Source organism: Zootermopsis nevadensis, unplaced genomic scaffold (assembly GCF_977971745.1).
Source record: "Zootermopsis nevadensis isolate Lab colony 2312 unplaced genomic scaffold, Znev_1.0 Znev_ptg000003l, whole genome shotgun sequence".
NCBI lineage: Eukaryota > Metazoa > Arthropoda > Insecta > Blattodea > Termopsidae > Zootermopsis > Zootermopsis nevadensis.
In genome coordinates, this window is record NW_028259135.1 from 12,408,852 (window position 1) to 12,434,404 (window position 25,553).

General features: G+C 37.3%; 3 protein-coding genes across 5 annotated transcripts; 1 reads left to right on the plus strand and 2 right to left on the minus strand.

Annotated features, from left to right (window-relative positions):
• Nucleotides 1-3,755: 3,755 nt before the first annotated feature.
• On the minus strand, nucleotides 3,756-7,193 carry LOC110840157 (uncharacterized). 3 transcript variants are annotated; one of them, XM_022084997.2, is made up of 3 exons: nucleotides 6,551-7,185; nucleotides 5,403-5,494; nucleotides 3,756-4,993 (listed from the first exon to the last, which is right to left on the minus strand). In XM_022084997.2, the coding sequence occupies exons 1-3, from the start codon at nucleotides 6,611-6,613 to the stop codon at nucleotides 4,414-4,416; spliced, it is 735 nt and encodes a 244-aa protein (XP_021940689.2). In that variant the 5' UTR covers nucleotides 6,614-7,185; the 3' UTR covers nucleotides 3,756-4,413. The 3 variants fall into 3 exon arrangements, with proteins under 3 accessions (XP_021940689.2, XP_087198676.1, XP_021940687.2); XM_022084995.2 differs by having other exon boundaries at nucleotides 4,517-4,655; nucleotides 6,551-7,193; XM_087342550.1 differs by having other exon boundaries at nucleotides 3,756-5,494; nucleotides 6,551-7,186.
• Nucleotides 7,194-7,208: 15 nt separating this feature from the next.
• LOC147874987 (uncharacterized) lies at nucleotides 7,209-9,339 on the minus strand. The gene is made up of 2 exons (XM_087342546.1): nucleotides 9,286-9,339; nucleotides 7,209-8,588 (listed from the first exon to the last, which is right to left on the minus strand). Exons 1-2 carry the CDS (start codon nucleotides 9,337-9,339, stop codon nucleotides 7,209-7,211), a joined length of 1,434 nt encoding a protein of 477 aa, XP_087198672.1.
• Nucleotides 9,340-15,712: 6,373 nt separating this feature from the next.
• Nucleotides 15,713-25,346, plus strand: LOC110840156 (transmembrane protein 114). The gene is made up of 4 exons (XM_022084994.2): nucleotides 15,713-16,936; nucleotides 19,731-19,808; nucleotides 20,710-20,847; nucleotides 23,557-25,346. The coding sequence occupies exons 1-4, from the start codon at nucleotides 16,666-16,668 to the stop codon at nucleotides 23,805-23,807; spliced, it is 738 nt and encodes a 245-aa protein (XP_021940686.1). The 5' UTR covers nucleotides 15,713-16,665; the 3' UTR covers nucleotides 23,808-25,346.
• The last annotated feature ends 207 nt before the right edge of the window (nucleotides 25,347-25,553 follow it).

Below are 25,553 nucleotides of genomic sequence, written 5' to 3' on the forward strand. Positions count from 1 at the left end.
CTTTTTCCACAAGCGATTCCCAGCCCATTCGTTTCCACAGTAACGAAAGGCTATTGTTTACGTCAATAAATATCAATAAAATATAACAATGTTGGCCAAAACTAGGACGTAACAATTAATATTTCTTCAGTAAATAAACATGGAGTTTGTTGAGGAAATTATACTGCATGTATAAAACACATTCACAACTGGCAAAGAAGCTTTAACAAAGTTGATGTATCAAGAAATGTAAAGATTTCGAATTATTTTTCTCAATATGTGCCCCTTTTATTAACCATCTGAAGCCGAAGATCGTCTAAATATTATCTAAGAATTCAGTCCGTACCGCAAAGAAAACACTACACATCACCAATACAAAGATCAATCGGTTAATGACGTTTAAAAAAAATGATCGCTGTTTACCTTGAGAATCACACGAAACCCACAAATACACAATGAAGGGTTATTAATCGTGAAAGCAGGTGGTACACAGACTTACCACCAGATTCTTAAGGGTTCTAACTGTTTCGCCAAGATTTTCGGCTACTAAACATGCCTTGTTGTTTTATGCATTTGAATTTCTAATTGTTTACTGGAATATTCAATTGCAATTAATTTTTGCCGTAATTAACAAAAGTCAGTCTAACATTATTTGAAATTGTGTTAGAAAGAAAGAAACTAGCTTAATTTTCTTGCGAGTTTTCATAAGTATTAACAAACACATGTAAATATGTTAATAAATAATAATAACAATAAAATAAGAAAAAGTCTTTACCTCTCTCTTCGTCCATGGGAAGGGAAATAGATGTCCACCAGCAATAAACAATTCAATTAATAACAAAATTCAGAGAGTGTAAGGCAATATTCTTAAATAGCACAATAGCACAAAAGTATTCTAAGACGCACGTCTTCTACAAGCGATTCACAGCTCAGCTCTTTTCAGACTAAGAAAATCTGATTGTTAACCGCAATACATACTAATGAAATACAACAATTCCAACAAAAACTATGACGTAACAATTGTAATTGTTATGCCAATACTGTTACGGGTCTTCTGAAGTATTCAATCCGAAGATTGGTTTACAGCAACTTTCCATTCCGATCTCCTTTCTGCCTTCCTTTTCATTTCTAGATAGTTCTAGCAGCCTACATCGCCAATGATTTGTTTTAACAACTATAAACCAATAATAACGAAAGCCAAGTTCAAAACAGTGATTACGTTCAAGGAACTTTCTTGTTGATAAATTATTCTGTACTGACTAAGAAGCTAAAATGCTTATGTTATGCTATGGCATTTTAAATTTATCTCCTCAAGACAAGATCTGTGATTTTATAATGTTTCGTCAACAGGGAGCGCGGATTGTGGCTTATTGAAGGTCGTCACGTTGTCAACGAAAATGAATAAGTATTCAAATTAAGCCTACTCAGCGCTGTAGTGACTGGTGTGGTTCCGAAGGATCAACCAATACTCTATAAGGAATAAAACTGGTTGTATAATGCCATTACAGCCCTGTCTCCAGCAGGAGTGCATTATTTTAGCGAAAAGCACTGATTTTCATGCATGTGTGCACAGACTAACAAACTGTTGGATGCATTAAACCAAACACCGCGTTTGACAAAACTGTGGATAACCACCAACATTTTTGTTCCAAGGTTTACAAAACTGTTTGGTGATAGATTGTTGTTGTTATTATTATTATTATTATTATTAGTATTCCATTTATAAAATATTCTCAGGCAATCAGCCGCGTTAACTGGTTACCGTAGTAAACCGACGTTTCGGGAACAAAATCTGTCCCCATCATCAGGGTTCTGATGTGACTGGATCCTCGGAATTGATATATTATCATTATTCTGCATTTATATATTTAGTTCATTGTTGTTTGTTTTTGTATTGTTATATTTATTGTTAGTGATTGGCTGTTGCCAAGCACTCTAATAAATGAACTGAATAAATAAGGGGCATTGACTTAAAAATTCCGCGTATCGTTGTCATGAACAACTTACCTGAATAGGTTTGTAGTTGCAAGTTCTTCTGCCAAACTTCAGTTCGTTGCCGAAATGTGAAAATAGTAGCTTCGTTTCAAATAACCACCAGCTTCTCATCACTGGATGCAAAGCTAAATATAAGTGACGACAGCGACCTGAAAATACTTTAAAAAAAATTGTATGAAGCAATATCATAGCAAAGATGGGCCCCCTGCATCCGGTCAGGAGCATTTCCTTTTCCACTATGACACGTGACGCTTATTACCTCCTGTTTGTGCGAGTATTTAAACTGAAACTGACTCGTAGCCTCGTGCCGAAATTGGAGTGGCCTGAAGCTGTAGATTCAGGTCCAAGGACACGGCACTTATCAGCGAACAGAACCACAGCCCTGCTTTGCTGATAAGGAGTCAGCACCTTTGGCTTGTGTAAGCCATTGTATTCCCATACGGTACAATGAAACACTGCCAATGTCTGCCACTGAACACAGAGGATTTGTGACATTTGAGGTCCTCACGGAGGCGAGTACGATGATGACTGTCTTCTGGGTTGTTTCGCCGCATCGTCCGGCAGATGTTGACCGACGTTTCAGAGGTACTTGCTGCCACCACCATCAGGGCGATGATGGAGCTGCAGACACCGCTGAAACGTCGGTAAACTTCACCTAATTAACTGATAGACAGAGACACTCAGTGAGCCAATCCACTCATTCGTTTTTTCAGGAGACGCCAGTTAATCTGCTGCCTAATTGAGATATGTCTCTGGTGTCGTAGTGATGAGGTAACTTCAGTCACTGAAATTTATGATTTCAAAAATAATTGAAGTTCCCTCTTCTCTGATTGGAATACCTCAGAGGCGATTCATGAACGATAGAGACAAAGTAATAATGGCAAATTGTTGGAAAATGGTTACTAGATCTTTGTTCACCAGTGCAAGATTCTCAACTTAATTTCTCTTGCCTACCAGTCAGCGGTTTCTCACTAAGACATATTATTTTATTTTATTTTAAACTAATAAAGTTTACTCAACACCGATACTTATTCATTGTACACAGTACTTTAGGCCCATTATGTAACTTAATGGACTAGATAAAGTATTTATGAAGAAGCTAATAACAACTTAGTTGTTCAGGAAATTTCCATCTATGTCTATAACCACTTTCACAAGTGCTCCCCTCCGTACAAACCGTCCTGACATAGATGCATCTAGTCCACACACTTATAATTTACCTTTAATATTCAACTGTGTTAAAGAATGCCTGAGTTCTTAAATTTAAAACATCGGAAATTGTGAAGATGTGAGCTCGAATAGTTAAACGTTGGGGGACATATTGAAAACTTCTGATTCATGTTCTCGTGGAAAAGAAAACGGTCGATATAGAATTCGTTTCCAGCGCGATCTGTTTCCTTTCTCAGATGCGTAAAATATTCCGATAATCACAGAAATAATTAAATAAAGAAATAAACAGAAGGAAGTTTATGAATTTTAGTATATATTTTAAATTATAATTTCGAAACGTATTTTTGATAAAATTAGTGAGATGGTATAGTTGCGTCATATTGTGAAGATATATATTTAATTAATTATTCTTGTCCGTCTAATCACAATTTAAAATTTAAAATTAAGATAATTAAAATATCATGTGATGTTCCTTATCGAAACATTCGATTTACATTTAGAACATCTTTTTCGTACGACATGTTTCGGTTCTTAAATGAACCATCTTCAGGTGTATAAAAGACAAGAATAATTAATTAAATAAAATTAGTGGTAAAAGACACAAGAACAACTAATAAAAATCAAATATATTCCATATCTCAAATAAAATAATAACAGTAGACATATTGGTCAATAGGGTATGACGTAAACGTGAGTAAAGCGCAGGGATTTGATGATCCGTTCCTAGGCCGAATTATTTCAGTTGAAATCGGGACTTCTTCTTGTGCGGTTCTGTGGTAGTGAACAACTAACACCATAACAGGGCACATTGTTACAAACCCCCTTCTCTTAAATAAACAAGTTTTGTGATGAAACGAAAATGAATAGGCCTTTGAAAAAATGTTATTAATATAGCCGAATAGTATTAGTACCTGAAGCCATAATTGCTAACCTTGTAAATTTTAAGAATAAATGCACAAAAAAATTGCAATTGAAAATTGTAAGAATTAGCCCCCTTCTCCCCTACGTCATTCATTCTTATTTGTTTCCATATTTACTTAATTTATCTTAGTTTATATTCATATGCTTGCGTCCTTGTGTTTATTTATATTCGTAGATTTAGATTTATCATTGGCTTGATATTCTAGAGGGACTGAGGAAAACCACGAATCTTCAGTCAGGATAACGGGTCTCTGGATCAAGGTTCAGAATTGGAATCACCCAATCACACTATCGGCCACGACATCCAGAGCGAGGAACTTCATTGCAGTGCTGAGAGTGTGAATAATTTTAAAGGAATCTCTCTGCCACTCTTCCTTTCTTTGCCGCTGTCTGTTGGTAAGGCTCTGCGTACGTCGCTGAAGCGTCCTTTGTCCAATGCCGCAAGGGTTCTGCATAAGGTGCGCTGTCATCTGCTGCCGCCGCGGCAACACTTGAGAATGTTTCCGTGTCTTGTAATTCAGAAGGTTTTATTATCACTTCTGCATATTCCTGCAATGCGACTGGGTCTGTCTTGTTGCATGAAAGCGTTCCTGTGAAATGTGGAGGCCTTTGGTGAGTGTCTGGTATAATTTCGTAACTAAAATCCTCAGTCGCTAATGAATACGCGCGTGTTCCGTTATAACCGTTAATTCCATCCCGTCGACTGGATTTTCTTGAACGATGCACCAAAACGTCGACAGAAACAGCGACTATTATCACAATAACAACCCCAGCTCCTGCCAGAATACACGTTAATTTAGTAGATTCTTCCTCGCGATAATATGGGCAATTTTCATATCTTAGTTCTGTCCATAACGGTCCATTTTGGCACTTGGCACCGGTGGTTAGATTTCGTTCCTTACACCATTTTACCGTATTTCTTATCAAACTGCAGTCACAAGAAAAAGGATTGTTCGATAAACTCAGCTCCTCGAGAGACCTTAATGGCATTAACACTCTTGAATCCAAACTGATAATTTCGTTGTATGATAATCGGAGAAACTTCAGTTTACTCTGTGAACTGAAGAGCCTCTCATTCGTCAACGACTTCAATTTGTTGTGGGAAAGGTCAAGAGAAACAAGTTCCTTCAGATTAAAAAACAAACTGGGATCCAGATACTCCAAAGGATTTTGAATAATTAGGAGGTGCTTTAACCAGCTAACTTCGTGAAAAGCTGTGGCTTCCAAGAAAGACAGGTTGTTATTAACTAGATGAATCGTATGGAGGTTTTTGTATTCGCCTGAACAATAGTAGTCGCGTAGATTCGTAAAATTTGTGTTATTAACGTTTAATTTACCATTTTCGGCGACGCAAGTTCTTGTAGTTGATACAAGTGACACAGTCCTGAGCATCAGCGCTGTGCACAAACTCAACCGGAAGTCCATTGTCCTGAAATGTAAATAATCTTACATTACAGAGTAACACTTTAATTAATTTAATTAATTTAATTTTAATTGGGATGTAGTGATTTCTGAGAGAATTTACTGTCTCAGCTGCCATTCGTTATATTAACATGACGCAAATACGTGAACACAAAGGCTTTGAAGCCTAATGAATGTTTAAAGAGTTGACTACATTTCTATATATTTCGTTATAAACTTTTTTATTTTAATTCAATATTTTCGTGTACGACGTATTTTCGAGAGCATCTTTGCCCACCATATATTCCACATTAATGAATCAGTTTGCATTAAAATTAAATCCCTACACACGATGAAGGTAAATCCAGAAACATTCAACTCACGTATACCAAATATTATTACATTCACCAAGTAATTTTAAATATAAATTAAATTATGCAATGTTAAAAATATATTAGTCATTATTTCCGTGTGTTCATTTATGCTTCGAATCACAGATATAAAGCCTACCATATTTGATCCCGAATACAACATTTCTCGAGCCACTGACCAACGAAAAGTTATTTCATAGTTTTTTCGTGGTCTGTTGGTAGACTGTTTGAAGGTACGCCAGTACAATTGTGGATATTTGCGCCTGTATCCAGTTTAAGTTGAAATAATTGCATCTCAACACGGTAAGAATTGTTCCGATACAACCAGGCTGTTGAGACAGATTTGATCAAGAAGGTAGAATTATCAGAATTAATTAATAATGAATTTGAAGTTTCCTGGTCCGTGGTCACTGTTTGGGGATTTTGGCTGGATGAACAGGAAACCCATAAAATTTTAGGTCGAGATAGCTGATCTCTGGGCCGAGATTTGAAGCCAGGGCTTCTCGAAAATGAAGGAGTGCCAAGCACTCGTCCTTGGAACTCACTATTGTCGGAACACTATGTATCACTGTAGCACAAACTCATTATGCGTTGTGCGCTGTTGACATGCGTATTTTCTCGCTTGTTTTACGTTCATGAACCCCACTCGGACTACAAAATAATTTCGAGGTATTAAAATAAATTGTATAAAATAAAATTCAGCGAGAACTTACCACTTCAATCTTATTCACTGTTCGTAAAAGCGACTCGAGCGAACAATCTTCGTATGATTTCATCACATAGTGTGCCGAGTTCCGTATGGGAGCCGTTTGTTGAAATACTGATAATAGATGCGGAAGTTGTCTTTAAAAAAACACGCAGTTATGCAGGGCCCTGATAAGAACTTCAGCTATGCCCGATCAGACTTTGTTCAGGTCCTGCCTTGCTCCCGGCGTTATCGGGATGTCCACTCATTCTTACGTCCTGTCGCATTACGTTTTTCAACCTAATCCTGCAATTCATATTCTGCATCGACGTTGCCTTGTCTCCGCTCTCATTAGTTTCCACATCACTCTTTTTCGTCGTGAATAAAATTTAGTCGGAAAATGTGAAGGAAAGAGACAACGTGGGAGACTTGGACGTAGATGGATAACTGGTATTAAAATGGGCGCAGAATGAACGGGGTGTGACGTTTTGGATTGAATTCGAAAAAGGTCAATTATCGTTCCTCCATTAGGGTCAGTTACAATTTCAACATGGCGATTACTTTAACGTATCATTTGAGGTCCTTCAAACGTTTTGATTGGAATAAATGTATCGATATACACCTCTTCAATGGTTTCTCTCATTTGCTGAAAGATTCCTTCACTATTTACAGAAGCTCTCTCTGTTTCAAAAATAGTCTGGACCCTGAGTCTGGACAATAGGAAGTTCAATAACTTGAGATGTATCGTCTCGTAATCCAGGACTCGAGGTCACTTCTTCTGGCGTCAGAGAAGCCTCTGTATCCGTTCGTTCTTCAAGTGCGCCAGCTACAAGACAGGAAACCTTACGAAGCTCTGTGGAATCGGCGTGTTCCCTCGCATTGTGAGAATGGCTGAGGACTTCATTGCGAGCGAGAGGTCGTCCTGAGGCTGGCAGTATGTCGGCTGTAATCGTTTGTTCCTCGGATGCAGGAGTTTCTGGTTTTATGTACGAATCACTGTCGCTGTCCCCCACATCATCGTATTGTTCGGATTGACATGAATCATGGGGTTTTGGTCTTTTAGGGAGTTCTGGTGCACTTTCTGGTACACAGGAGCTGCTAGGTGACATGTATCTGGGCACTTCTGAACGTACTAACTCATAGTAATAATAATCATTTGATCTGATGTCGTCATAAAGTTTATTTTCGTTTGCTTTGCGGTCAAGATTTGTGGTCGAGTTCCTGACAGCTCTTCTCCAGCAGTATAACGACAATCCGCCGCACGCTAGAACCACGAATCCGCAAAGTGCGACCACTGACACCACGATTAAATTAAATGAATCGGAGGTCTTGCTGTCCTCTTCCTCTGGTCGAGATGCCACATTGCAAGTCAAGTCAATATTCAGTGGTCGAAAAATTTCACAGTGTCCAGTGAAGGACAGAGAATCCCACGATTCTCCAGCACTCGGATATCCGCAGGTCGCTTTTGACTTCAGTCTGTATTTATTGAACCATTCTACTGCATCTCGGATGTCACAGTCACAAATGAAAGGATTGTTAGACAGAGTGATTTCGGTAATGTTTATGGCGATTGGAATCAGTATTTTGGCATCCAGTGTGGTGAGTTTATTGTAGTCCAACTTCAGAGTGTGGAGTTGCCTCAGTGACTCAAACAACCTGGTGTCTAGCGGCGACACAAGGCAGTTACTACGCAAGTCAAGGTATCTCAACCCGAGCAGATCGTAGAATAAACGGTGATCCAGTTTCCTCAGATAATTGTTGGCGAGACTCAGACGCTGCAGACTTTCCATTCCATCGAATACGTTGTGTTCCAAAATGGCCAGACTCGTGTTATCTAACCACAAATCGCGAATTTTGCTGGAATTGATTGGAAACATGGAGGAACTCAGAATATTCAATTCCACGTTCATACAGTCCACGCGATATAATAGTACGCATGCGCATATTGGGGGACACCATCCGTTCTGTGACCTAATCTCCGTGGCATTTGTTGAGATGCTGGCTGCAGATCCGCAGTCCAAAGATGCCACGAAAATCGCTGCATGCAAGAAAAATAATTCCATGACCTGCAACAAATAACTCTGTGTAAGTATATAAAGGCTAGCACGTAACACCAATATCCAGCTAACTCCATGGAGCTAAGTCCCTTTTCAGTTTGGCCCGGAAGTTCCCGCCATTTGTGAAACTAAAATGTTCATTGCCGTTTCACAAGATCCTGCCATTGGACTCTTTTTTCGGGTTAATCCATGCCCTTACAACACTTCTCTTTTATGATCCATTTTAAAGATATTTTTTGTTTATTTAACGACGCTGTCAGCAGCTCCGACTATGTAATGTCGATTAATGAATAATGGACTGGAAGGGATATAGAAGGAATCGGTTTTTGCCTAATTTCAGAAAAAAAAATCCCACCACTCACTTGTAGGGACTAAGGAAAACCACGAAAGCATGTCAATATAGCCGATCTTCGGGTTGAGATTTTGAGCCCGGAACCTTCCGAACACGAAGCAGGAATTAATAACCACTCTTCCGCGAAGTTCGGTCAATTTCATGTTGTCCTCCCATCCACAACTAGGTCTCCCAAGTTCACTTTTCCGTCAGAGTTTCTTATTAGAACGCTATTAACCACCAATGCATGCTACACGTCCTGTTGATCTCATGCTTCTTGATTTCGTCACCATAACGGTGTGGAGCTTCTCATGATGCAGTTTCCCCCATTGCGAATAAACAGCCTCACAGTTATGGATTATGTAGCCTACTTACGCCAAATCGAACGCCTGTCTTCAGTTTCACCAGCAAGTCATATCTGACCGTCATCCTGGGCCTATAAGGAAAAATCTACGTCCTACATCTGACGTCACATTGAGGAAATCCGCCGTTAAGTCGCTACTTCCTGACTTTGTACCTAACGTCCAGTAGAAAATTATAATCTCTGCCATTTTTCTGAAAGTTTCACCGTGAAACTCGTCGATTGGTGACAATGCGATATTATTAACATTCTCTGCAGCTATTTCGACTGCCCGGAACTGTTCAGAAGTATTTAGAATTATATCTTCGCTTCGATTTTCTGGTGATGATGGGAACTGATCTAGTCTGTTCTGTAACAAATTGTCATGAGGCCGGCTTGAGCCAAGAAGCCGGAGCCAATAAGCTCAAAAAGTCAGTGTTTGAGCTCCTGGCTGGCACGCCATATGACACGGCGTTTAACAATGCTTCACTGGTGGCCCTGGGCGGGAATGTGTCCAAAGGAAACATTTCTAGGGAAAAGAAATGTCTCAGATTTAAATTTCCGTTTGCTCTTGTTTTAAAATAAATTAATAAGATCGATCTATTTGCATGTCCGTCGTTAAAATGAAGTCCTCGCGCAGTTATCTAACTGCGTGTTCTTTACGAAAAGAACTTCGGTTAGATGGGTGCCTGGGACTTGGACCCAGAAGGGTTGTGATCACTTTGACTGATGCGACTTGCAGGGGGGGGGGGGGGGGTCATTTTGGCTGAAGGCCTCCGTGACTTATATATTGCATTCTAAAGACGATGTTTATACCAACGTCTGTATTCTTTCCTGTTTTATTTATGTTTTTGACCAATAAATTACAGAATCAGCCTAGACCAGAACTCAAATACTCTACTGGATTGTAAAAGATTTTTATTTTAACAAATACTAGCCAGCTCTCTGCTTTGAACGTTCAGATTTTGGACTTTAGCCCTCAAAGTGCATTTACGTGTTTCATATGAGTCTCGAAACAGAGACCATTTTCTTAAACAAAATTAACTAATTGATCTTCGTAATTGAGAAGATGTGAGTTTTTCTTTGGGGTTTAAACCAAATTTTTAAATATAATTCAGTTGAACTTCGTGCTTCAAAAAAAGTTAACTTCATGAGTACTTTCCGGGATGTTTTGTCTGTTGGTTATGAATTTCACTGACAGGAAATAACCGATAACTCTGCTGACTGGATGACCGCGGTTCGATTTCTGATTTTTCCTTCCGCTGCAAAGTCTAGACCGGTTCTGGGGTCCACCCACCCTTCCATTGCTTGCCGGGGGTCTTTGCCCTTCTTCCCCTCTCGTCACTAATTCAATATGCCCTGCCGTTCTTATAAGAAACTTGAGCTTGTTTATTTGTAGACATCTGTTTGAGCAAATGTTTACAGGTGAGTAGTGTTTGTGTTTAACCACTATAATACAGCCATCTGAAAAATCACCCCCACCCCCACCCCCACCCCCACTCCCACTCCACGCCGACAGGGAACTACATTACCGGCTCCTGTTTACCTCATAACGTGTAGTGTGCAAAAGCGGAGTAAGGCACGTCTCGTCAAACTTAACTTTCCGTTGCTTTGCGGTGAAACATGAATTGGAGGGGCCAAACTGCTCGATAGGAGACGCGCATGCTCTCCAGTTTCATTTGAATATTTCATGCAGAGAAACTTGATATTCCATTATTTAGACGCGCAGTAATCAGCGTGAGTAACATGGAAGAGTATTTCAGGCATAGGTTGCAACTCTGTGTAAGCAGGTAAGCCACAGTGAGGCATTATCCAAATTGCTTCCGGAATTGTTTTACCGACCTTTTGATTTACGAGATCTAACGAGGACATTTAAAACATTCAACCAGCGTTCGTAATGTTTTCATTGTGGTGTTTAAAGTCCTGTGTTTAAAACAGAGTGGATTCAATTCGCTCAAAATAGCCTGGATTTCAAGATCTTCTTGTTACGGTGATGAGTTATTATATAGCGCTTTGAAATGGGTTCGTATGTACTCTAGGGAACGTGGAGAACTACACTTACTTGGGCCGGTTTAAAATAATATAAAAAAGAATAATATTAATATAATTATCTGTTGTGTTAAGAAAAGGCCTACTCATATTTTTCGGTAGTTCAGAACGGAATTGTATATAACAAATTATATTTATAGTGAAATTATTTATCAGAAATTTTCATATCATCAATAATGAGGGATTTCGTGTTTATGGCTTACATTAAATAAATGGTCTGTTGTTTATTTTACGAGTTTCTAAATTTTTCATATGTACAGGTTGTCCAAAAAAAAAACATATATATATATATATATATATACACACACATTCAATGAATAAATAAAGACATTGTAATAAACTAATCAATCACATACGTCAGAATTGACACTTAATAATCAGGGAATCTACTGAAGGTGTTCAAAACGACCAACGTCCCTGCATTTCATAAACACAACACACGGGGGTTGAAAAAAATGGTTAATATTCCTTATCGTGTGTGTACATCTTTCTGGGACACTCTGTACTTTAGATTTTTCTGTGAATCACCATAAAGATATTTGACCTTGCCGTGATTTCGAAGCCAGTTTTACTTTCATACTTCGCATTATGAACTGTAAATTTACTAATGCGTTGTCACATTAAGCCATCACTCACAAAGTTGGCAATGCTTCGTGCACCGAAGTGGTTTGCCAGATAGACACATTGTAGCCATCGGTAAACAACTGGCCGAGAGCTAAGCAGAGGCGACAACATTTTACAGGAATAAGGCTGAGTAGCGGTGGAAAGAATGAAAACAAAAACATAGTCCACGGTCTAGAAGACTGGAGTTTGATTTCCGACAGGAGCTGTGTCCAGACTGACTCTGGGACCCACCCAGTCCCCTGTGTATTGGCCACTGGGAATCAAACAGCCAGGGCATGAAGCTGATTAATGCCAAAAATACCTCCCCGGTAGGTCTTAATGCTGTAACAGACTGAAAGAAAATTTCTGAACAGAAAACTTGTAGTTGGAACAGCCCAGTAAGACAACTCCACGTAGCTGACGAAAAAGCCAAAGTCATGATTCATTCGAGTGTTATTAAAACTAAGCAGCCGAAGGACTCTCGCCATTGTCGTTTGAGTGGCCTCCTTATTCATGTCAAAGTGAAGTGTAAACCGTTTATACACGATATAGTTATGACAGTTGAGATCCGATGTGCGGACCCCCCCATAAAAGACTGTGTCGTCATTCGGTCTTGAAGCGTCTTTCAAAAGAACTCCCTGGAGCGCCGAAGAACCCGTAGCGTGCGTCAATGTACAGTCACTGACAATATTGCTGAAGCACACAGCATGGACCATGAACGTCTAGAGACATGTTTGTTCTGCCATAAAGGACGTATTTTAAGTTTTTTTGAAACTGAAAATGTCAAGATTTGTCCTCTTGAAAGTTATTTTTCCTTCCCCGCAGTTTCGTTAATCGTTCGTTGTGGTTGTTTATTTTAAAGTTTACTCTGTGTTTAATTACGCACCACGCTGCCAAACCACCAATTAGATTTGTGCTTTGTTTGAATAAAGTAAAAGTATACAGGAAGTTCAGTGCTCGATGCTCGTCCACAAGTTTCATCTCCAGCATCAAATAAAGAATTCGGTAGCAAATATCTGTTCTATAATTTGAACGAGTTTAATTTTGCATGTTATCGATTTAAAATTACTTAAAACTCAAATCGAACATTCCGATTTCTTCATAAACAGCCCATAATATACGAAATATTGGTCAAATTAGTATAATTAATATTTAGCAAAATATAATTAAATGTGTTTCTGTCTGTTTAGTGTGATATTGTAGTGCGCTTAGTTTCGTAACAATCTATTTTTATCTGCAATAAATGAAGATCAAAGTCGATGATGCGTTTGAAATGGTACAGATAAAGCGTCTGAAAAATGCTGCTTTACATCTCTTCCACACCTCGCTATTATAACAAGGGGACAGCAATTTGGCAAAGACTACGAATCTGACCCCCCCCCCAAAAAAAAAAAAAAAAAAAAAAAACAAAAAAAAAAAAACAAAAAAAAAAAAAAAAAAAAAAATAAGGAATGAACCGATTCCTGGCGGTAGCTTTACCTTCATCACGTGTGCCCAATAAATACCACTTTGAATAACAGCTAAAATAACACTGGAGATCAGCTACTCACGGAATTACTCGTGTTTTATAGACGCAAATTGTACATTAACTCAACAGTGAATCGTATTCTGAGTCACTTTAATGTAATTCACAGTCACGGTCTTATTTGTTTAAAAACTATTCCAACGTTATCAGTCCATCTTCTTGCAGATATTTCAAATAGTCTGTTTCGTTCAGCTTTACCGCGCAAACATATAGTGCACGTAAATATGTGTTTTGAGAAAATATGTCCCAGACCTGCCAACGTCTTAAGTAGAGACACTACTAAAAACAAAATGGAAAGCTATTTTATGACACAATTTGGAAGCCAAGGCTGCCTTAATGCTACTAGTTACGTGTTCTTATAACATTCTACCCTTTACACAAACAGCTGAGAGCTTCGAACTTTCTCCTGTAGATTTGAGTTTCTCACGGCGCCGTGCAGTCTGGTAAAAGTTTACCGACATTTCAGAGCCATTTCCTGCACTCACAGCCCTGATGATGGAGGCGGCAAGGACGGAACGTATAGTGACAGGGCCGAAACATTTGTAAAGTAGGATTACCGCATAAACACAAGCCGCGTGTGTTACATCGAAATGTGAACAGCGTTACAGAAAAACGTGTGTGATTGGATGTAAATTTTGTTTGCTGAAATAAATACTGAAATGTTTTTACCACTCATCAAATAAATTCAGGTGTTGTCCAAGAAATACGTCGTTTTGATTCTTTTCACTGTTCAGTGGTTCCTTGTGGTTGTGGTTTATCATGACTGGAGATCAGACTGTGTGTGGGTCCTTTCTGAAATATAAACAGCCTCTGTACACGTATAAATATAAATAATTCAGATGTTTATTTAGGTTGTAGGACCTCCACTTTTCTATCTGAATCGCTTCACTTTACAACTTTAGAACGCTGGCCTTGTAATCCTGGGGTCCCGGGTTCAATTCCCGGTGGTAGTCAGATTTATAACTCGTGTTGGGCAAGGCCGTGGTCTAGGCAACACGGAGTTTTCCTCCGGGGGCTTCCCCGGTTTCTCCGTGGCATCCCAACAATTACTCCATTCACACACAGAAGAAGGCAATGGCAAACCACTTCTGGATCATCTGCCAAGAACGTATATGAACAGGTCCCAGTCCGAGAAAAGGATCCTGTTCATATGGACCTGTCGTCAGACAGAACACTAAATAAAAATACTTGGTCACAGACACCCGACAAGACGTGAGGGTTGGACATGGGGGGACAAGACTCTTCATAAAAATGTAGCAACTTGGAAAATTACTCAGGGCTTCGGAATTCTTTGGTAAACTAATAAGTTAAATTTATAAATAAATTCTTCTCGGGCTATCAGCCATTAATCGCCATCTAACATGGCTGATAGCCCGAGAAGACTTTATTAATGAAAGCCTGACATTATATAAGTTAGATTTAATTCCACATTGGATGGTTTCTTGTCAGCGCGCAACGACGCAGATGGACGTGGAAGTCTTCAAACATGGCGGTAGCTGCGAATATATTGAATAAGCAGTAGCGAGTAGCCGACAAGGAATGGACGATCAGCTTATGGGTTGGGCGGAAACTCCACATCGTAAAAACTTGACATCCGAAATGATATATAGACCCTCGGACTTGATGGGCTCTCATGAACACGGTGATGTACCTTCGGGTTCTTGACTAGTAGGCGACTATTAGCTTGTAAGAAGGGCTCAGCTGAGTAGGATTAATTGGTTCCACGTTTCTGTGGAAACGAAAATACTAGTAACATAAATCCAACAAATTTCTCCTTGCAGGTAGAGCCAAATTTCCTCGAGCCCACCCCTGAAAAATATTTCATCGAAATAAACCTAATCTAATTCCTACCACCTCATTTTCCCATTAAAACAGTGCAAAGTAAGACCTTAGAAATATAATATAAATTATGCAAATGTGCTATTTAATGCAAGTATCTTAAACTGGGAGTTATTAAGCCAATACAAATGCTTGTGTAGTTTAAGCTGACTTCTTTTTTTTAATTTTTTTTAGATCATGAGACCTCTGCAACCCCCCCCCCCCCCCCCCCCCAACCTACTTTCGTGACATAGTTACGTGTAAATGCTGCATCAATCGATTCATTTTACACACGCTGTAATGTAAAAGCGTCACAAATGCCTTTTTATATTTTCGTAGGTTCTAGTTGGGAACATCGACTTTGAACTTGGCATCTGGCATGCTGCCTGCCCCAAAGCTATAACAATGGCTCAGGAGGGGGTGGGATGGAGTGGGGTAGGGGTAAAGAAACCGGTGCCTAAACGGGTTTGCCCAGGTCGGTAAACATTCTTCAGTCCGCTGTATTCATCAATGCGAGTTGTTTCTGATCTAGGAAGACCGTTGTTCACGAATGTGAATCTCTCGTTTCGTATCGAGATACATGACAGAAGTTTTGTGTAACGAAGTAACAAGCCTTTGTTGAGTGTTGTGATATCCTTCGTTTTCAATAACAATTGTGAACCAGTGTCCAATTTTAAAGTTATAGAGTACTAAGCTACTGTTCAAGGGGGCACAACATGCTATTTGCATCTTTCGGATAAACAGATTGTCACACGAAAATAGAACTTCGAGCCAAGAACAAGCAGAACTGTTAATTCAATCGTTCTCGATCTACTGGCAAGTTACTTTGAACAGGAGTGGATAATAGCATGTTGCTAGAGACATTCGGTTTCAAGAAGGAAATTTTTGCTTTGTGGATACATATCTTTAACTTATGAATTTATTCAGTGGTTAAATAAAGGTTCAGATACATTGTGTAAAAGATCGGCAGTGTTAATTGAACTGAATGTTAAAAATCAAAATTCAGACAATCGGAATTAGGCAATTAGTTTAATATAACTATGAATGAAAGTGTTGCATATCATTTGAGAATGTGCTATTATTCATATATAAGAGTTATTCAAACATCTTGATAAATTTTAAGCTACAACAACACAGACATTTATGAAATAAAAGACTGGTTGTTTCGGAAACTTGTTGAAACTTCGAGGCGTGTAAGATACCAGTTCATTATTATCAATTACATTTCTTCGTACTTATTAGACGTGTCTTTGCCTTTCATCTAAATTACAGGTCACAAAGTTTTGTACCAAATTACTAGGTGAAAGTGTTCAGAAAGTACGGAAAATCAATTACAAATTACTTTGTCTGATTTTATCGAAGTGTTAAGTTAAAAAATACGGATTTGTAGTGTAAAATTAGTAATTATTTCGAAGAGGAGATGGGAAGCAAGCGTGAAAAGTCGCAAAGCAGGAAACTGATTGTTGAGAGGAGAATGCTGTTCTCTTGTACCGTGATGATCGGTTTGTGCGTCATACTATGGATCGTGGCGATATCTACGGATTGGTGGTTCATCATAAGCGGTGGACCCAACGGCATCTATGTGAACGAGACCAAAAGGTTATTCCGCCATAGTCACTCTGGCATCTGGAGGATTTGCCGGACCTCGTATGGCCCTGTAACCCCAGGAACAGGACCTGCTAGAGAAAAGTGTAGGTATTCATATGAAGTGTCCGTAAATTTCTTTAGTTTTTCGTTTTCATCTAAAAATTATGACGTTTCTGTAAATTCTAGTAAAATGGCTCGACATCTTATTTCATGAAAATCCCTTTATTGCTTCTCGAGTTGATTGTTACGTGCGGACAGACAGACATGACAACTTTGTTAAGAACTCAGCCAAAAATGAATTATAATACGATTTAAAATAAGTTCTAAGTAGAAAATGAATTTTGAATGCTATACAATTATAGAGAACTTTCTTAACAGAAAGAAGCTGTAGTTGAGAAGGAAGTTCCATTTGTTTATTTATCTTTCTGGTGGTTTTACATTCTATATCTGCAGATTGTATTCTTCCACATTATATTTACTCATCTGCTGTTGTTTAGAGAACTCTAAAACATTATAACTGGGCAGCCACGCACATTATTTAAAAAAAGGTGAGAGTTCCCATCCGTACAGACCGAGACTTGTCTGTCGAACTGCATGTTTATGCATCTGTGAACTCAGAGAGTTGATGAAAAGGGGGCACTGTCTTTCACTACTTCTTTGTTTCTAAACAGATGCATTACTAAACAAAATCCATAATCTAAACTTTCTTACCTATAGTTTACCACAAATTCCTTTAAATTACACATTAATTTAAGACTGCAACCTACAAGTGTTATCATTTTAAATTTCATTTCTAAACCTTACCTGTAAACCCAATTTTAACAACGTTTGTCTGCTTGTTTTCTATTGTTTTGTAGAGGGGGGGGGGGGGGCAGACAGAATCAACTTTCGCTCAGAAGGACAGTCCATCACATACTTTGTTGCCACGTGGCTATGTTAGAAATGTAATGGGCACGTGCCAACATTGTCCCAGAGCCTGCCAATAGACACTGAAAATAAAAACACCTCTTAAGATCTGCTTTACAAGCAGACCTGTTTCCAGCTTTTACCTTAACTTTTTATCTCCCTGTTCTCAAACACACCCAGTCTCAGTTCTACCCTCAGGGCGAGAGAGAAACTATTAATATAATTATTATTTTCTAAACGTTTAATTTCTTACAAAATTTTAAGACAACAAGAAATTAGAAAATGAATTTCGTTCACAACAAAAGAAATCCTGAGACAATTATTAAAAGTTTCGTATTAAAGAACACCTGTATCCAGAGTGATCACGTTATTTAACATTTTCTTTGCTTCGAAAATTTATAATCGTTGTGTTTATTACGTAAATTAAATTTCCGGGCTTTTTGTACTCTCCCACAAACTGCCCTTTTGGACCGGTGTTGGATTCCGCGAAGAGTAAAATTTATTTTCGTAAGCGACTTGGTTGAAGACATAAAGCTCGCGTTGTGGGTTTTATTTCTGAGAATCGGCTGTAGCCCGTCTGTAAACAGAAATAAAACCAACCAAACAAAAGTTCCGGAAGAAAAGTTTGTTTTGAATCGATTTTTAGTTGTCTTTGCCACAAAATCCGTTCTGAATATTACCTGGCTCAGTGTAGGAGCCGCGTATTTTTAGGGGCAGAAATAATATGAGACTGTTTTTGGTTGCTAGTGGAAGTTACTCGATCAGGGGTCATTTTGAACGAAATTAAAAAAATAAATAAATATATGAATTCAGTATATATTTATTTATTATTTCAGTCTATACACAAACTTAGTTTTTAAAATGTTGTTAAAATTAAAATTAAAATTTAGCGCTTTTCATCGTTATTACGATGTTACATTTCAGCGCTTATTATTTTACGACATGTTTCGATGCTATTGCATCATCCTCAGGTTTTTTATTGTTATTTTCATCTTTAAAACTATTATATATGTATTAATGCAACCATTTATTGATTTATTTGTTTGTGGTTGCATTAATAAATATATAATAGTTTTAAAGATGAAAATAATAATAAAAACCTGAGGATGATGCAATAGCATCGAAACATGTCGTAAAATAATAAGCGCTGAAATGTAACATCGTAATAACGATGAAAAGCGCTAAATTTTAATTTTAATTTTAACAACATTTTAATAATAAGTTTGTGTATAGACTGAAATAATAAATAAATATATACTGAATTTCAACACAAACATGACGCATCTAAACTACAAACTACAAATATATAAATATATTGGCGTTTTTCATACCTTCATAGCTAATATTAAAACTATTTATGTGTCATTCAGTTTTGGAACGAAATGTGTATGTCGTTACAGCATTATAAATTACGAAGGACCGCTGTGTTTTATATTCGTATAAGACAGAACTGGGCTTGTGTATATGAGAGCTTCCAGTATTTGTAAAATACTTTAACTGCTTCACATAAAACAGTCTTCCACCAACTAGAGGCCTTCGCATTATTCTGTTCTCTACTATACAAAAACATTTACATGTGCAATAAAAGTTTTAAAGTTATGTTACTTCAGTTCTATGTGGACTGTAAACACACAAACTCCTGCATGTACACAATTTTTTGTGGTATCTGAGCTTCCTCCCACCTAAACACCAAAAATAAATTTTGTATTCATTTTTACATTCTCATTCATAGAGTGAACTAATTCGTACATAAAACAAATGAATAATGTCAAAGGTCGTCTGCGTGCCTCCATTTTTAATCTAAGTTTCCGAGACTTTAACGTTCTTAACATACAATCGTCATATTAGAGTAGGAACTGAAAAATTATTTTATGAAGATACACCTAGTTTATTATAGTTGTAGCATCATTGGTACACGCACTTAAAAGTAATGATACAGGCAGGATTTGTTTTAATTACTAATATTTAGAAATGTTGCATTTCTCTTTCCAGATTTCTGCAGGATTCATGCCATGTTCCCAAATGACACAGTAATCCGCACAGATCCATCAATAGACAAGACCATCGTAAGTAAGTAAATTATTTAATGTATAATTATGTGAATTATGACACGTTTACAGCCATCTGAGTGTCAGCCATTTCTGTTTATTAATTTATAACATTTCACATAAATCTAAAGAAATATTTGGAGGTTCAAATCTGGGTTATCATCATATATGGGCTTTTTGAGTAAAGCCAATGGCTGAAGGTGATAGTTGAAACTCTGCAGAAAATTCGTAACGTTTATGTGCAAGAATTAACGTCTACTACACTTTTCTTTCCACACTGCAGGAATTTTATGAAAATTTCAACTGTTGAGGGGGGGGGGGGGTGGGGGGTGGGGATGAGACTGAGGAAAATAATGCTCTAGAGATTGTACATCCCTGATGCACAGTCATTTTAGAAGGTTGATGACCCTGGAGACATTGTTTGTAAATGAGAACTGTCATAGTCCTATTCAAAGTTGCCCTGGTCCCGCAGGCGAAATATTTATTTCAAAGCCTGCACATTCTAAAATGTATAAATTAGTGCAATACATTTCTCATTCAACATTACGATTGAATTATCTCAGGCAGAGTGAGAGGCTAGATTAAACTGGCTCATGTAGGGTTGCATGGCACAACTCTTGGGGATATGGTAATGGACCTTTTGGTTCCAAAAGAGTCAGGGCACCTGCCCAGTGATTTCAGCTGCTGAAGGATTTATTTAATGAATAGATTGGATTCAGCTGACAAAGGATAAGGTCTTGTGATCACAGTAATGAACTTTTGGGATCCGTAGTTGGGAAATTTGTTGATTGAATCGAGTGATTGTCAACTTCTCACAAAGAACTCTGCTCTGCAGTGGAAATGTTAAGATTGTCTTTATGAAGCTCATAGTCGTGTTATTGCGTGTAAATTTAAATGTGACTTGTCATCTTTGTCATGTGTAGACTACAACCGGTCTGAAGCGTCATTCTCCATCATAAGCCTCGTGCTAATGATCATGGGACTCACATTCTCAACCTACACATTCCGCAACCCTCGCTACATGTTCAAGAGACTTGCTGGAGTCCTCCACTTCATTTCAGGCAAGTCACAATTCAATATATCTGCTGTAGCTTTTAAAATTATGTAATGGCTGAATCCCTTGTTTGAAGCTGTACTTAATTTATAATTAGTCGTGGAATGATTGGTACCTGAATAGATTGTTGAATGTAAGCATATTTGGTGGAACACCCTGTGCCTTCACAACTTAATGGTATTCTGCTTCTGTCATAAATTACACAATTAAATCTTTCGCTGTACCTATAATAGAGACTAAGTTTTAGGACATAAAGTATTAATGAAAATTTTGTTAAGTTGGTATTGGGAGAATGGCAGTAAAACAAACTGAAAATATATGTCTGTAAAATGACACCCTCCCTCCAGTCAAAAGTCTTCTTAAATTAGGGACTGATAATATTTGTTTTTAAAAGCAACCGATGCAAAGAAGAGTAAGAATGAGTGAACATAAAATATCAAGTTTTTCTTTAACTTTGTTTCGTAGACTCCACAGGCTGCGAAGCTGATGATGACAGAAGAATTTCAAGTTACATTTAATATAATCCACTTGATTTCATAATATTATAAAGTGACAAACACCATTACAAATAAATTACAATCAAAATATAATATTTTGTTGCTGAACACACTTGAAATTATAATATGAGATGTACATTGATATTCGTGTATATGGATGAAGTTTACTCATGTGTGAATTCAAGCTATTGTATAAATTAATGGCGTGCAGATACATAACCAGTTACAATATGTGTTGCCTTAATTGTACAAAATTTGCAGATGTCTGACATAGGATATTACATTGATTTTTGGACTGTATATTAACAGAACCTGAATTTGGGAATGATTTTATTTAACTGCTGTATATGGACATTTTCTGGGAACTTATTTTGAAAAACATCTTTCAAATCTTTTTACATTAATTCATGTTTTAAGAGACATAATACCCACATGCCCAAATATTGTCAACACACATGGAAGAGAATATGTCAAATCAAATTAACTAAGTAAATTCAGTTCTGGTTGTTACAGGTGCAATATAACCCTCAGGCTTATATCAAACAGTAACATTTCTTATTCATTGTACAGAAGATTGGTACATGACCTATTATATAAATCTAGGTAAGATCTAAAATGTTTCTTTTAATTCAAATTTGAATTTAAATTTAATTTTAATCTCTATCAAAGAAAATATCACAAAGAGCCTGTCTGGAAAAGTGAATACACCTTTCCAGTCTTATTTTGAACTAACTACCAGAATAAATATAAATTACTCAAGATTTCAAAAGCACTCGGAGTAGGCCTACTGACTGGTAGTAACATATTCTACAAATGACACATTAAATATATTTGCTGAGTGCTGTTGTGAAATGGTTGTCACTATTCCTTCATTATATCGATCGTTTTACAGTTCTTCAGCTGTTTCCCAATTGTTATGATGTATAATTAAAAGTTAACTGAACTACAGTGAGAAGCCAACTTCTTTCATCTGGTTTCATTAACCTAAAAAAAAATGGACATTTCGACTGTCACTTAGCACACTAGTCTGAATGCCCTTGCCAAATCCAACATCTATGCAAAATGTAACATAGAACGATCTATTGTATTTTGGGTAGCTCAAGAAGTGAAGACAGTGAGAACAATGTTGTTCAATCAGTCATTTAAATATGTACTGGCAGTTTGTACAAAGAAATATTATCACAAACACTGTTGTTACTCTTGGAAAATGGCCACAGAGATGGTGAAAGAAAGTGTTATTGTGGTCTTTGACAAGTAGCCAAGTATATACAGTACTTAGGAAGAAATCTATGTTTCCATGGTTTAAATCTAAAAAATAAGCACAAAAGAAGTGAAATAGAATGGAAAATATGTTTCAGTAATTATTAGATTAACTTGCTCCAGAGAAGTTATTAGATTATGGCTTTTGTAAGCTGGCAGCAATGATTACAAGATACAAATTATTGATCACAAATGCAATGAGAGTTATTAGAGAACTGATAGCAACAGATATTGATACAATAATAAACAATCAGGTAATGTGCCTACAACATTTAGGAAGAATGCCTACTTGAATTTAAAATATTTTTAACTGTATTAAGTTGTTTCTTATCCAGTACTGCTAATCAATAAAACCATTTTACACAGCGACCAACTGTAGAAATCATAAATTTAATTTTAACATGTTCTTTACATGAAAGTCATGCGTAGTATAGACCTTTTGTCCGTACATCCACACATTTTTAATCCTAGAATCACTTGCTGGAAAAAAAATAGAATTTGGGTTAAGGAGTGGGGGGGGGGGGGGGGGGCAAGATAAATATTGTATAAAACAGTGACCAGTAATCATAATAACCAGAAGAGGTCAAGACATTAACCTTTATCATTCTTGTCCACTTAATATGTGCAGTCCAGCTGATATTGCTTTGCACTAGCATACCCCTAAACTGTTAACTCGAAAGTAGAACACTGGTCAGCAACCCCATATTGCAGGGGCTTAAGCCCCTATCCCATATGATAAAGTTTAATGCATGAAACTGTATAGTAATGTGTTCTGAAGAGACTAAATATAAGACTGTGCTGTTTCACCGTCCTGTACCAACCAGAATATCTTTTGATCTGAGAAACAAGTCCTTTAGGTTATTGTTAGTGCGATTGCACCCTGTAGATTGTTGTAGGATTGCCTGTGCTGAAACTGCTCTATAGGAGTTTAAAAGTAATGCATCGCTTTACTTTTTCAGGTGGATCGGTCCTGGCAGTGATTGAGGTTCTAATCAACTCAATCACTTATGAGCAGAATCATCTACCATTTACATTTCCACCAGGTGCCACTTACTCGTACGGCTTCTCCATTGTTCTGGCATGGCTAGTATTTGTAATGTTGCTGGTGTCCGGTTGTGTCTTCTTGATTTATTCACGCAAACGCAAAGGAAGCAAGGCGCCAAATGATGAGATTGCGATGGCAGATGAACCAACAATCATTGGACGATAATTATTATCTCTTCTAGGAATGTTGACTTTGTTACCATTTGACAGTAGATCCAAGAAATGAGATCTTTGTTGTTGTGAGCATATCAAAGCAAGAAGGTAGGAAGCGCCTAATTTTCTAGGTCTTATTTGACAGTGCAATAAGCATTGAAGTCCTAAACCTTTTTAAATAATTCATTAGTTATGAAACATGAGAACTTATTATGTGCAGTGTCCATCTGTTGTGTGGTTAAAAGTGGGGTAGTAACTTAAATGGTGATCAGAACCTCTAAAAGTAAAGTACGTTAATTTTCAAACTTTGTTATTGCATAATATGATAACTTCGCCCAGTACATACGCTGTTGGAAAGACATCATGTTTCATAGACACTAATGGTTTTTCTTGTTTTACCCTCATTTCATGTTTGTATGTGTTAGTGTTTATGATTCCTTAAAAAATGCAACATTTTTCTAGTCACATTTATTATACACTGAAGACATATCTTGTGATACATCCTCAAGTTGTAGTATATATTTTGAAAGGTAAGAATACTTACCTAGCGATGGCTGGGGGTTCGTCGTGCTGACCACACGTCACCCTATATCTGGTTGGATGATCGTTCACCTGTGCTTAGGCAAGTGAACGTGAGGCCAGCAGCCAGCTAGTCGGCTTTGGCTCTCATAGGGCTGTTACGCCACGGGGAAAAAAAAACAACTTAAACCAGTGTGCCTAAATTTTAAAATATGTCTTACATTGCATTAATGACAATGAATTTGCCTTCGTATTTTGGAAGACTGCGTCTTCTGCCTTTACAAGTGTTGATATTACATTTTATGGCAATCGGTTGATAAAAGATGGCATATTCGTGTTGAATTAATACTTTTTTCCAGTATTTACTGACATTTCTTGTTGTTCTGAACGCTAGCTTATACTTACAGGCACTGATATAAGTCTTAAAGTAGCACTGATGTAGAAAATATACATTTATTGTGATACATATGGAATTTTATACATTTTCTCTGTCAGGAAGAGAGGTTTAGCTGTTACAATAAATTAATGAACACAAATAACTTCATTACGGGCATCAAAATTGGAACTTCATATTGTGCAAGGCTGCATTAAAAACTTCAAAATTGTTAAAATTCATGTTACAATGTTCTTTAAACTGAAACTAGTGTACAATGAACTTCTAGGCCTGCACAATTAAAATATGCCAGTTGCCCAATTTTATTGTAATTTGGTATTTAATTAGACCTTTTCTTCCTTGTCTCTATTTACAGAGATTTCTCAGGGACTTTGTATTCATATATTGATCTCTTTACAGTAAAGTACTATTTACCTTATGTGAAGAAACATAAAATGATTTATTAATCCAAATGGCAGTGTACTTCCCCATGTGTTTGTACATCATCATGCTTAATTAAGCATCAGGGACAACTTTACCATTCTTTACCTTAAGAAATATTGTAATTTTCAAGAAATTGTCCAGTATCATTTCTTAAAACATTGTATGGGTTTTTGAGTATGTAACCCTGTGTGTGTGTATAAAATTATTTCTTCTCTATACTTTCTTCTGTCTCTCAGTCCCTGTTCTGGTTGCTTATTTGCTTGCTGTCCATTGCCAGTTGGCAGCAGTGCACAACGTTATCAATATGAAGCGCAAAAAGAATGAAAAATAGAAAACATTTGTGATGTCACATTCCTTTTGCTGTGTCGGAAACTTGGTTAGGTTAACAGGAAAATATATTCATAAGAACTGTTATAGTAAGGA

Excerpts from the sequence above, each read along its gene's own strand:
- LOC110840157 (XM_087342550.1), bottom strand. The coding sequence starts at position 5,490 with ATGGACTTCCGGTTGAGTTTGTGCACAGCGCTGATGCTCAGGACTGTG.
- LOC147874987 (XM_087342546.1), bottom strand. The coding sequence starts at position 9,339 with ATGACGGTCAGATATGACTTGCTGGTGAAACTGAAGACAGGCGTTCGA. Across the intron at positions 8,589-9,285 it reads AGACAGGCGTTCGATTTGGC|GTCATGGAATTATTTTTCTT; the intron begins GTAAGTAGGCTA and ends TATTTGTTGCAG.
- LOC110840156 (XM_022084994.2), top strand. The coding sequence starts at position 16,666 with ATGGGAAGCAAGCGTGAAAAGTCGCAAAGCAGGAAACTGATTGTTGAG. Across the intron at positions 16,937-19,730 it reads AGGACCTGCTAGAGAAAAGT|ATTTCTGCAGGATTCATGCC; the intron begins GTAGGTATTCAT and ends TTCTCTTTCCAG. Across the intron at positions 20,848-23,556 it reads AGTCCTCCACTTCATTTCAG|GTGGATCGGTCCTGGCAGTG; the intron begins GCAAGTCACAAT and ends TTACTTTTTCAG.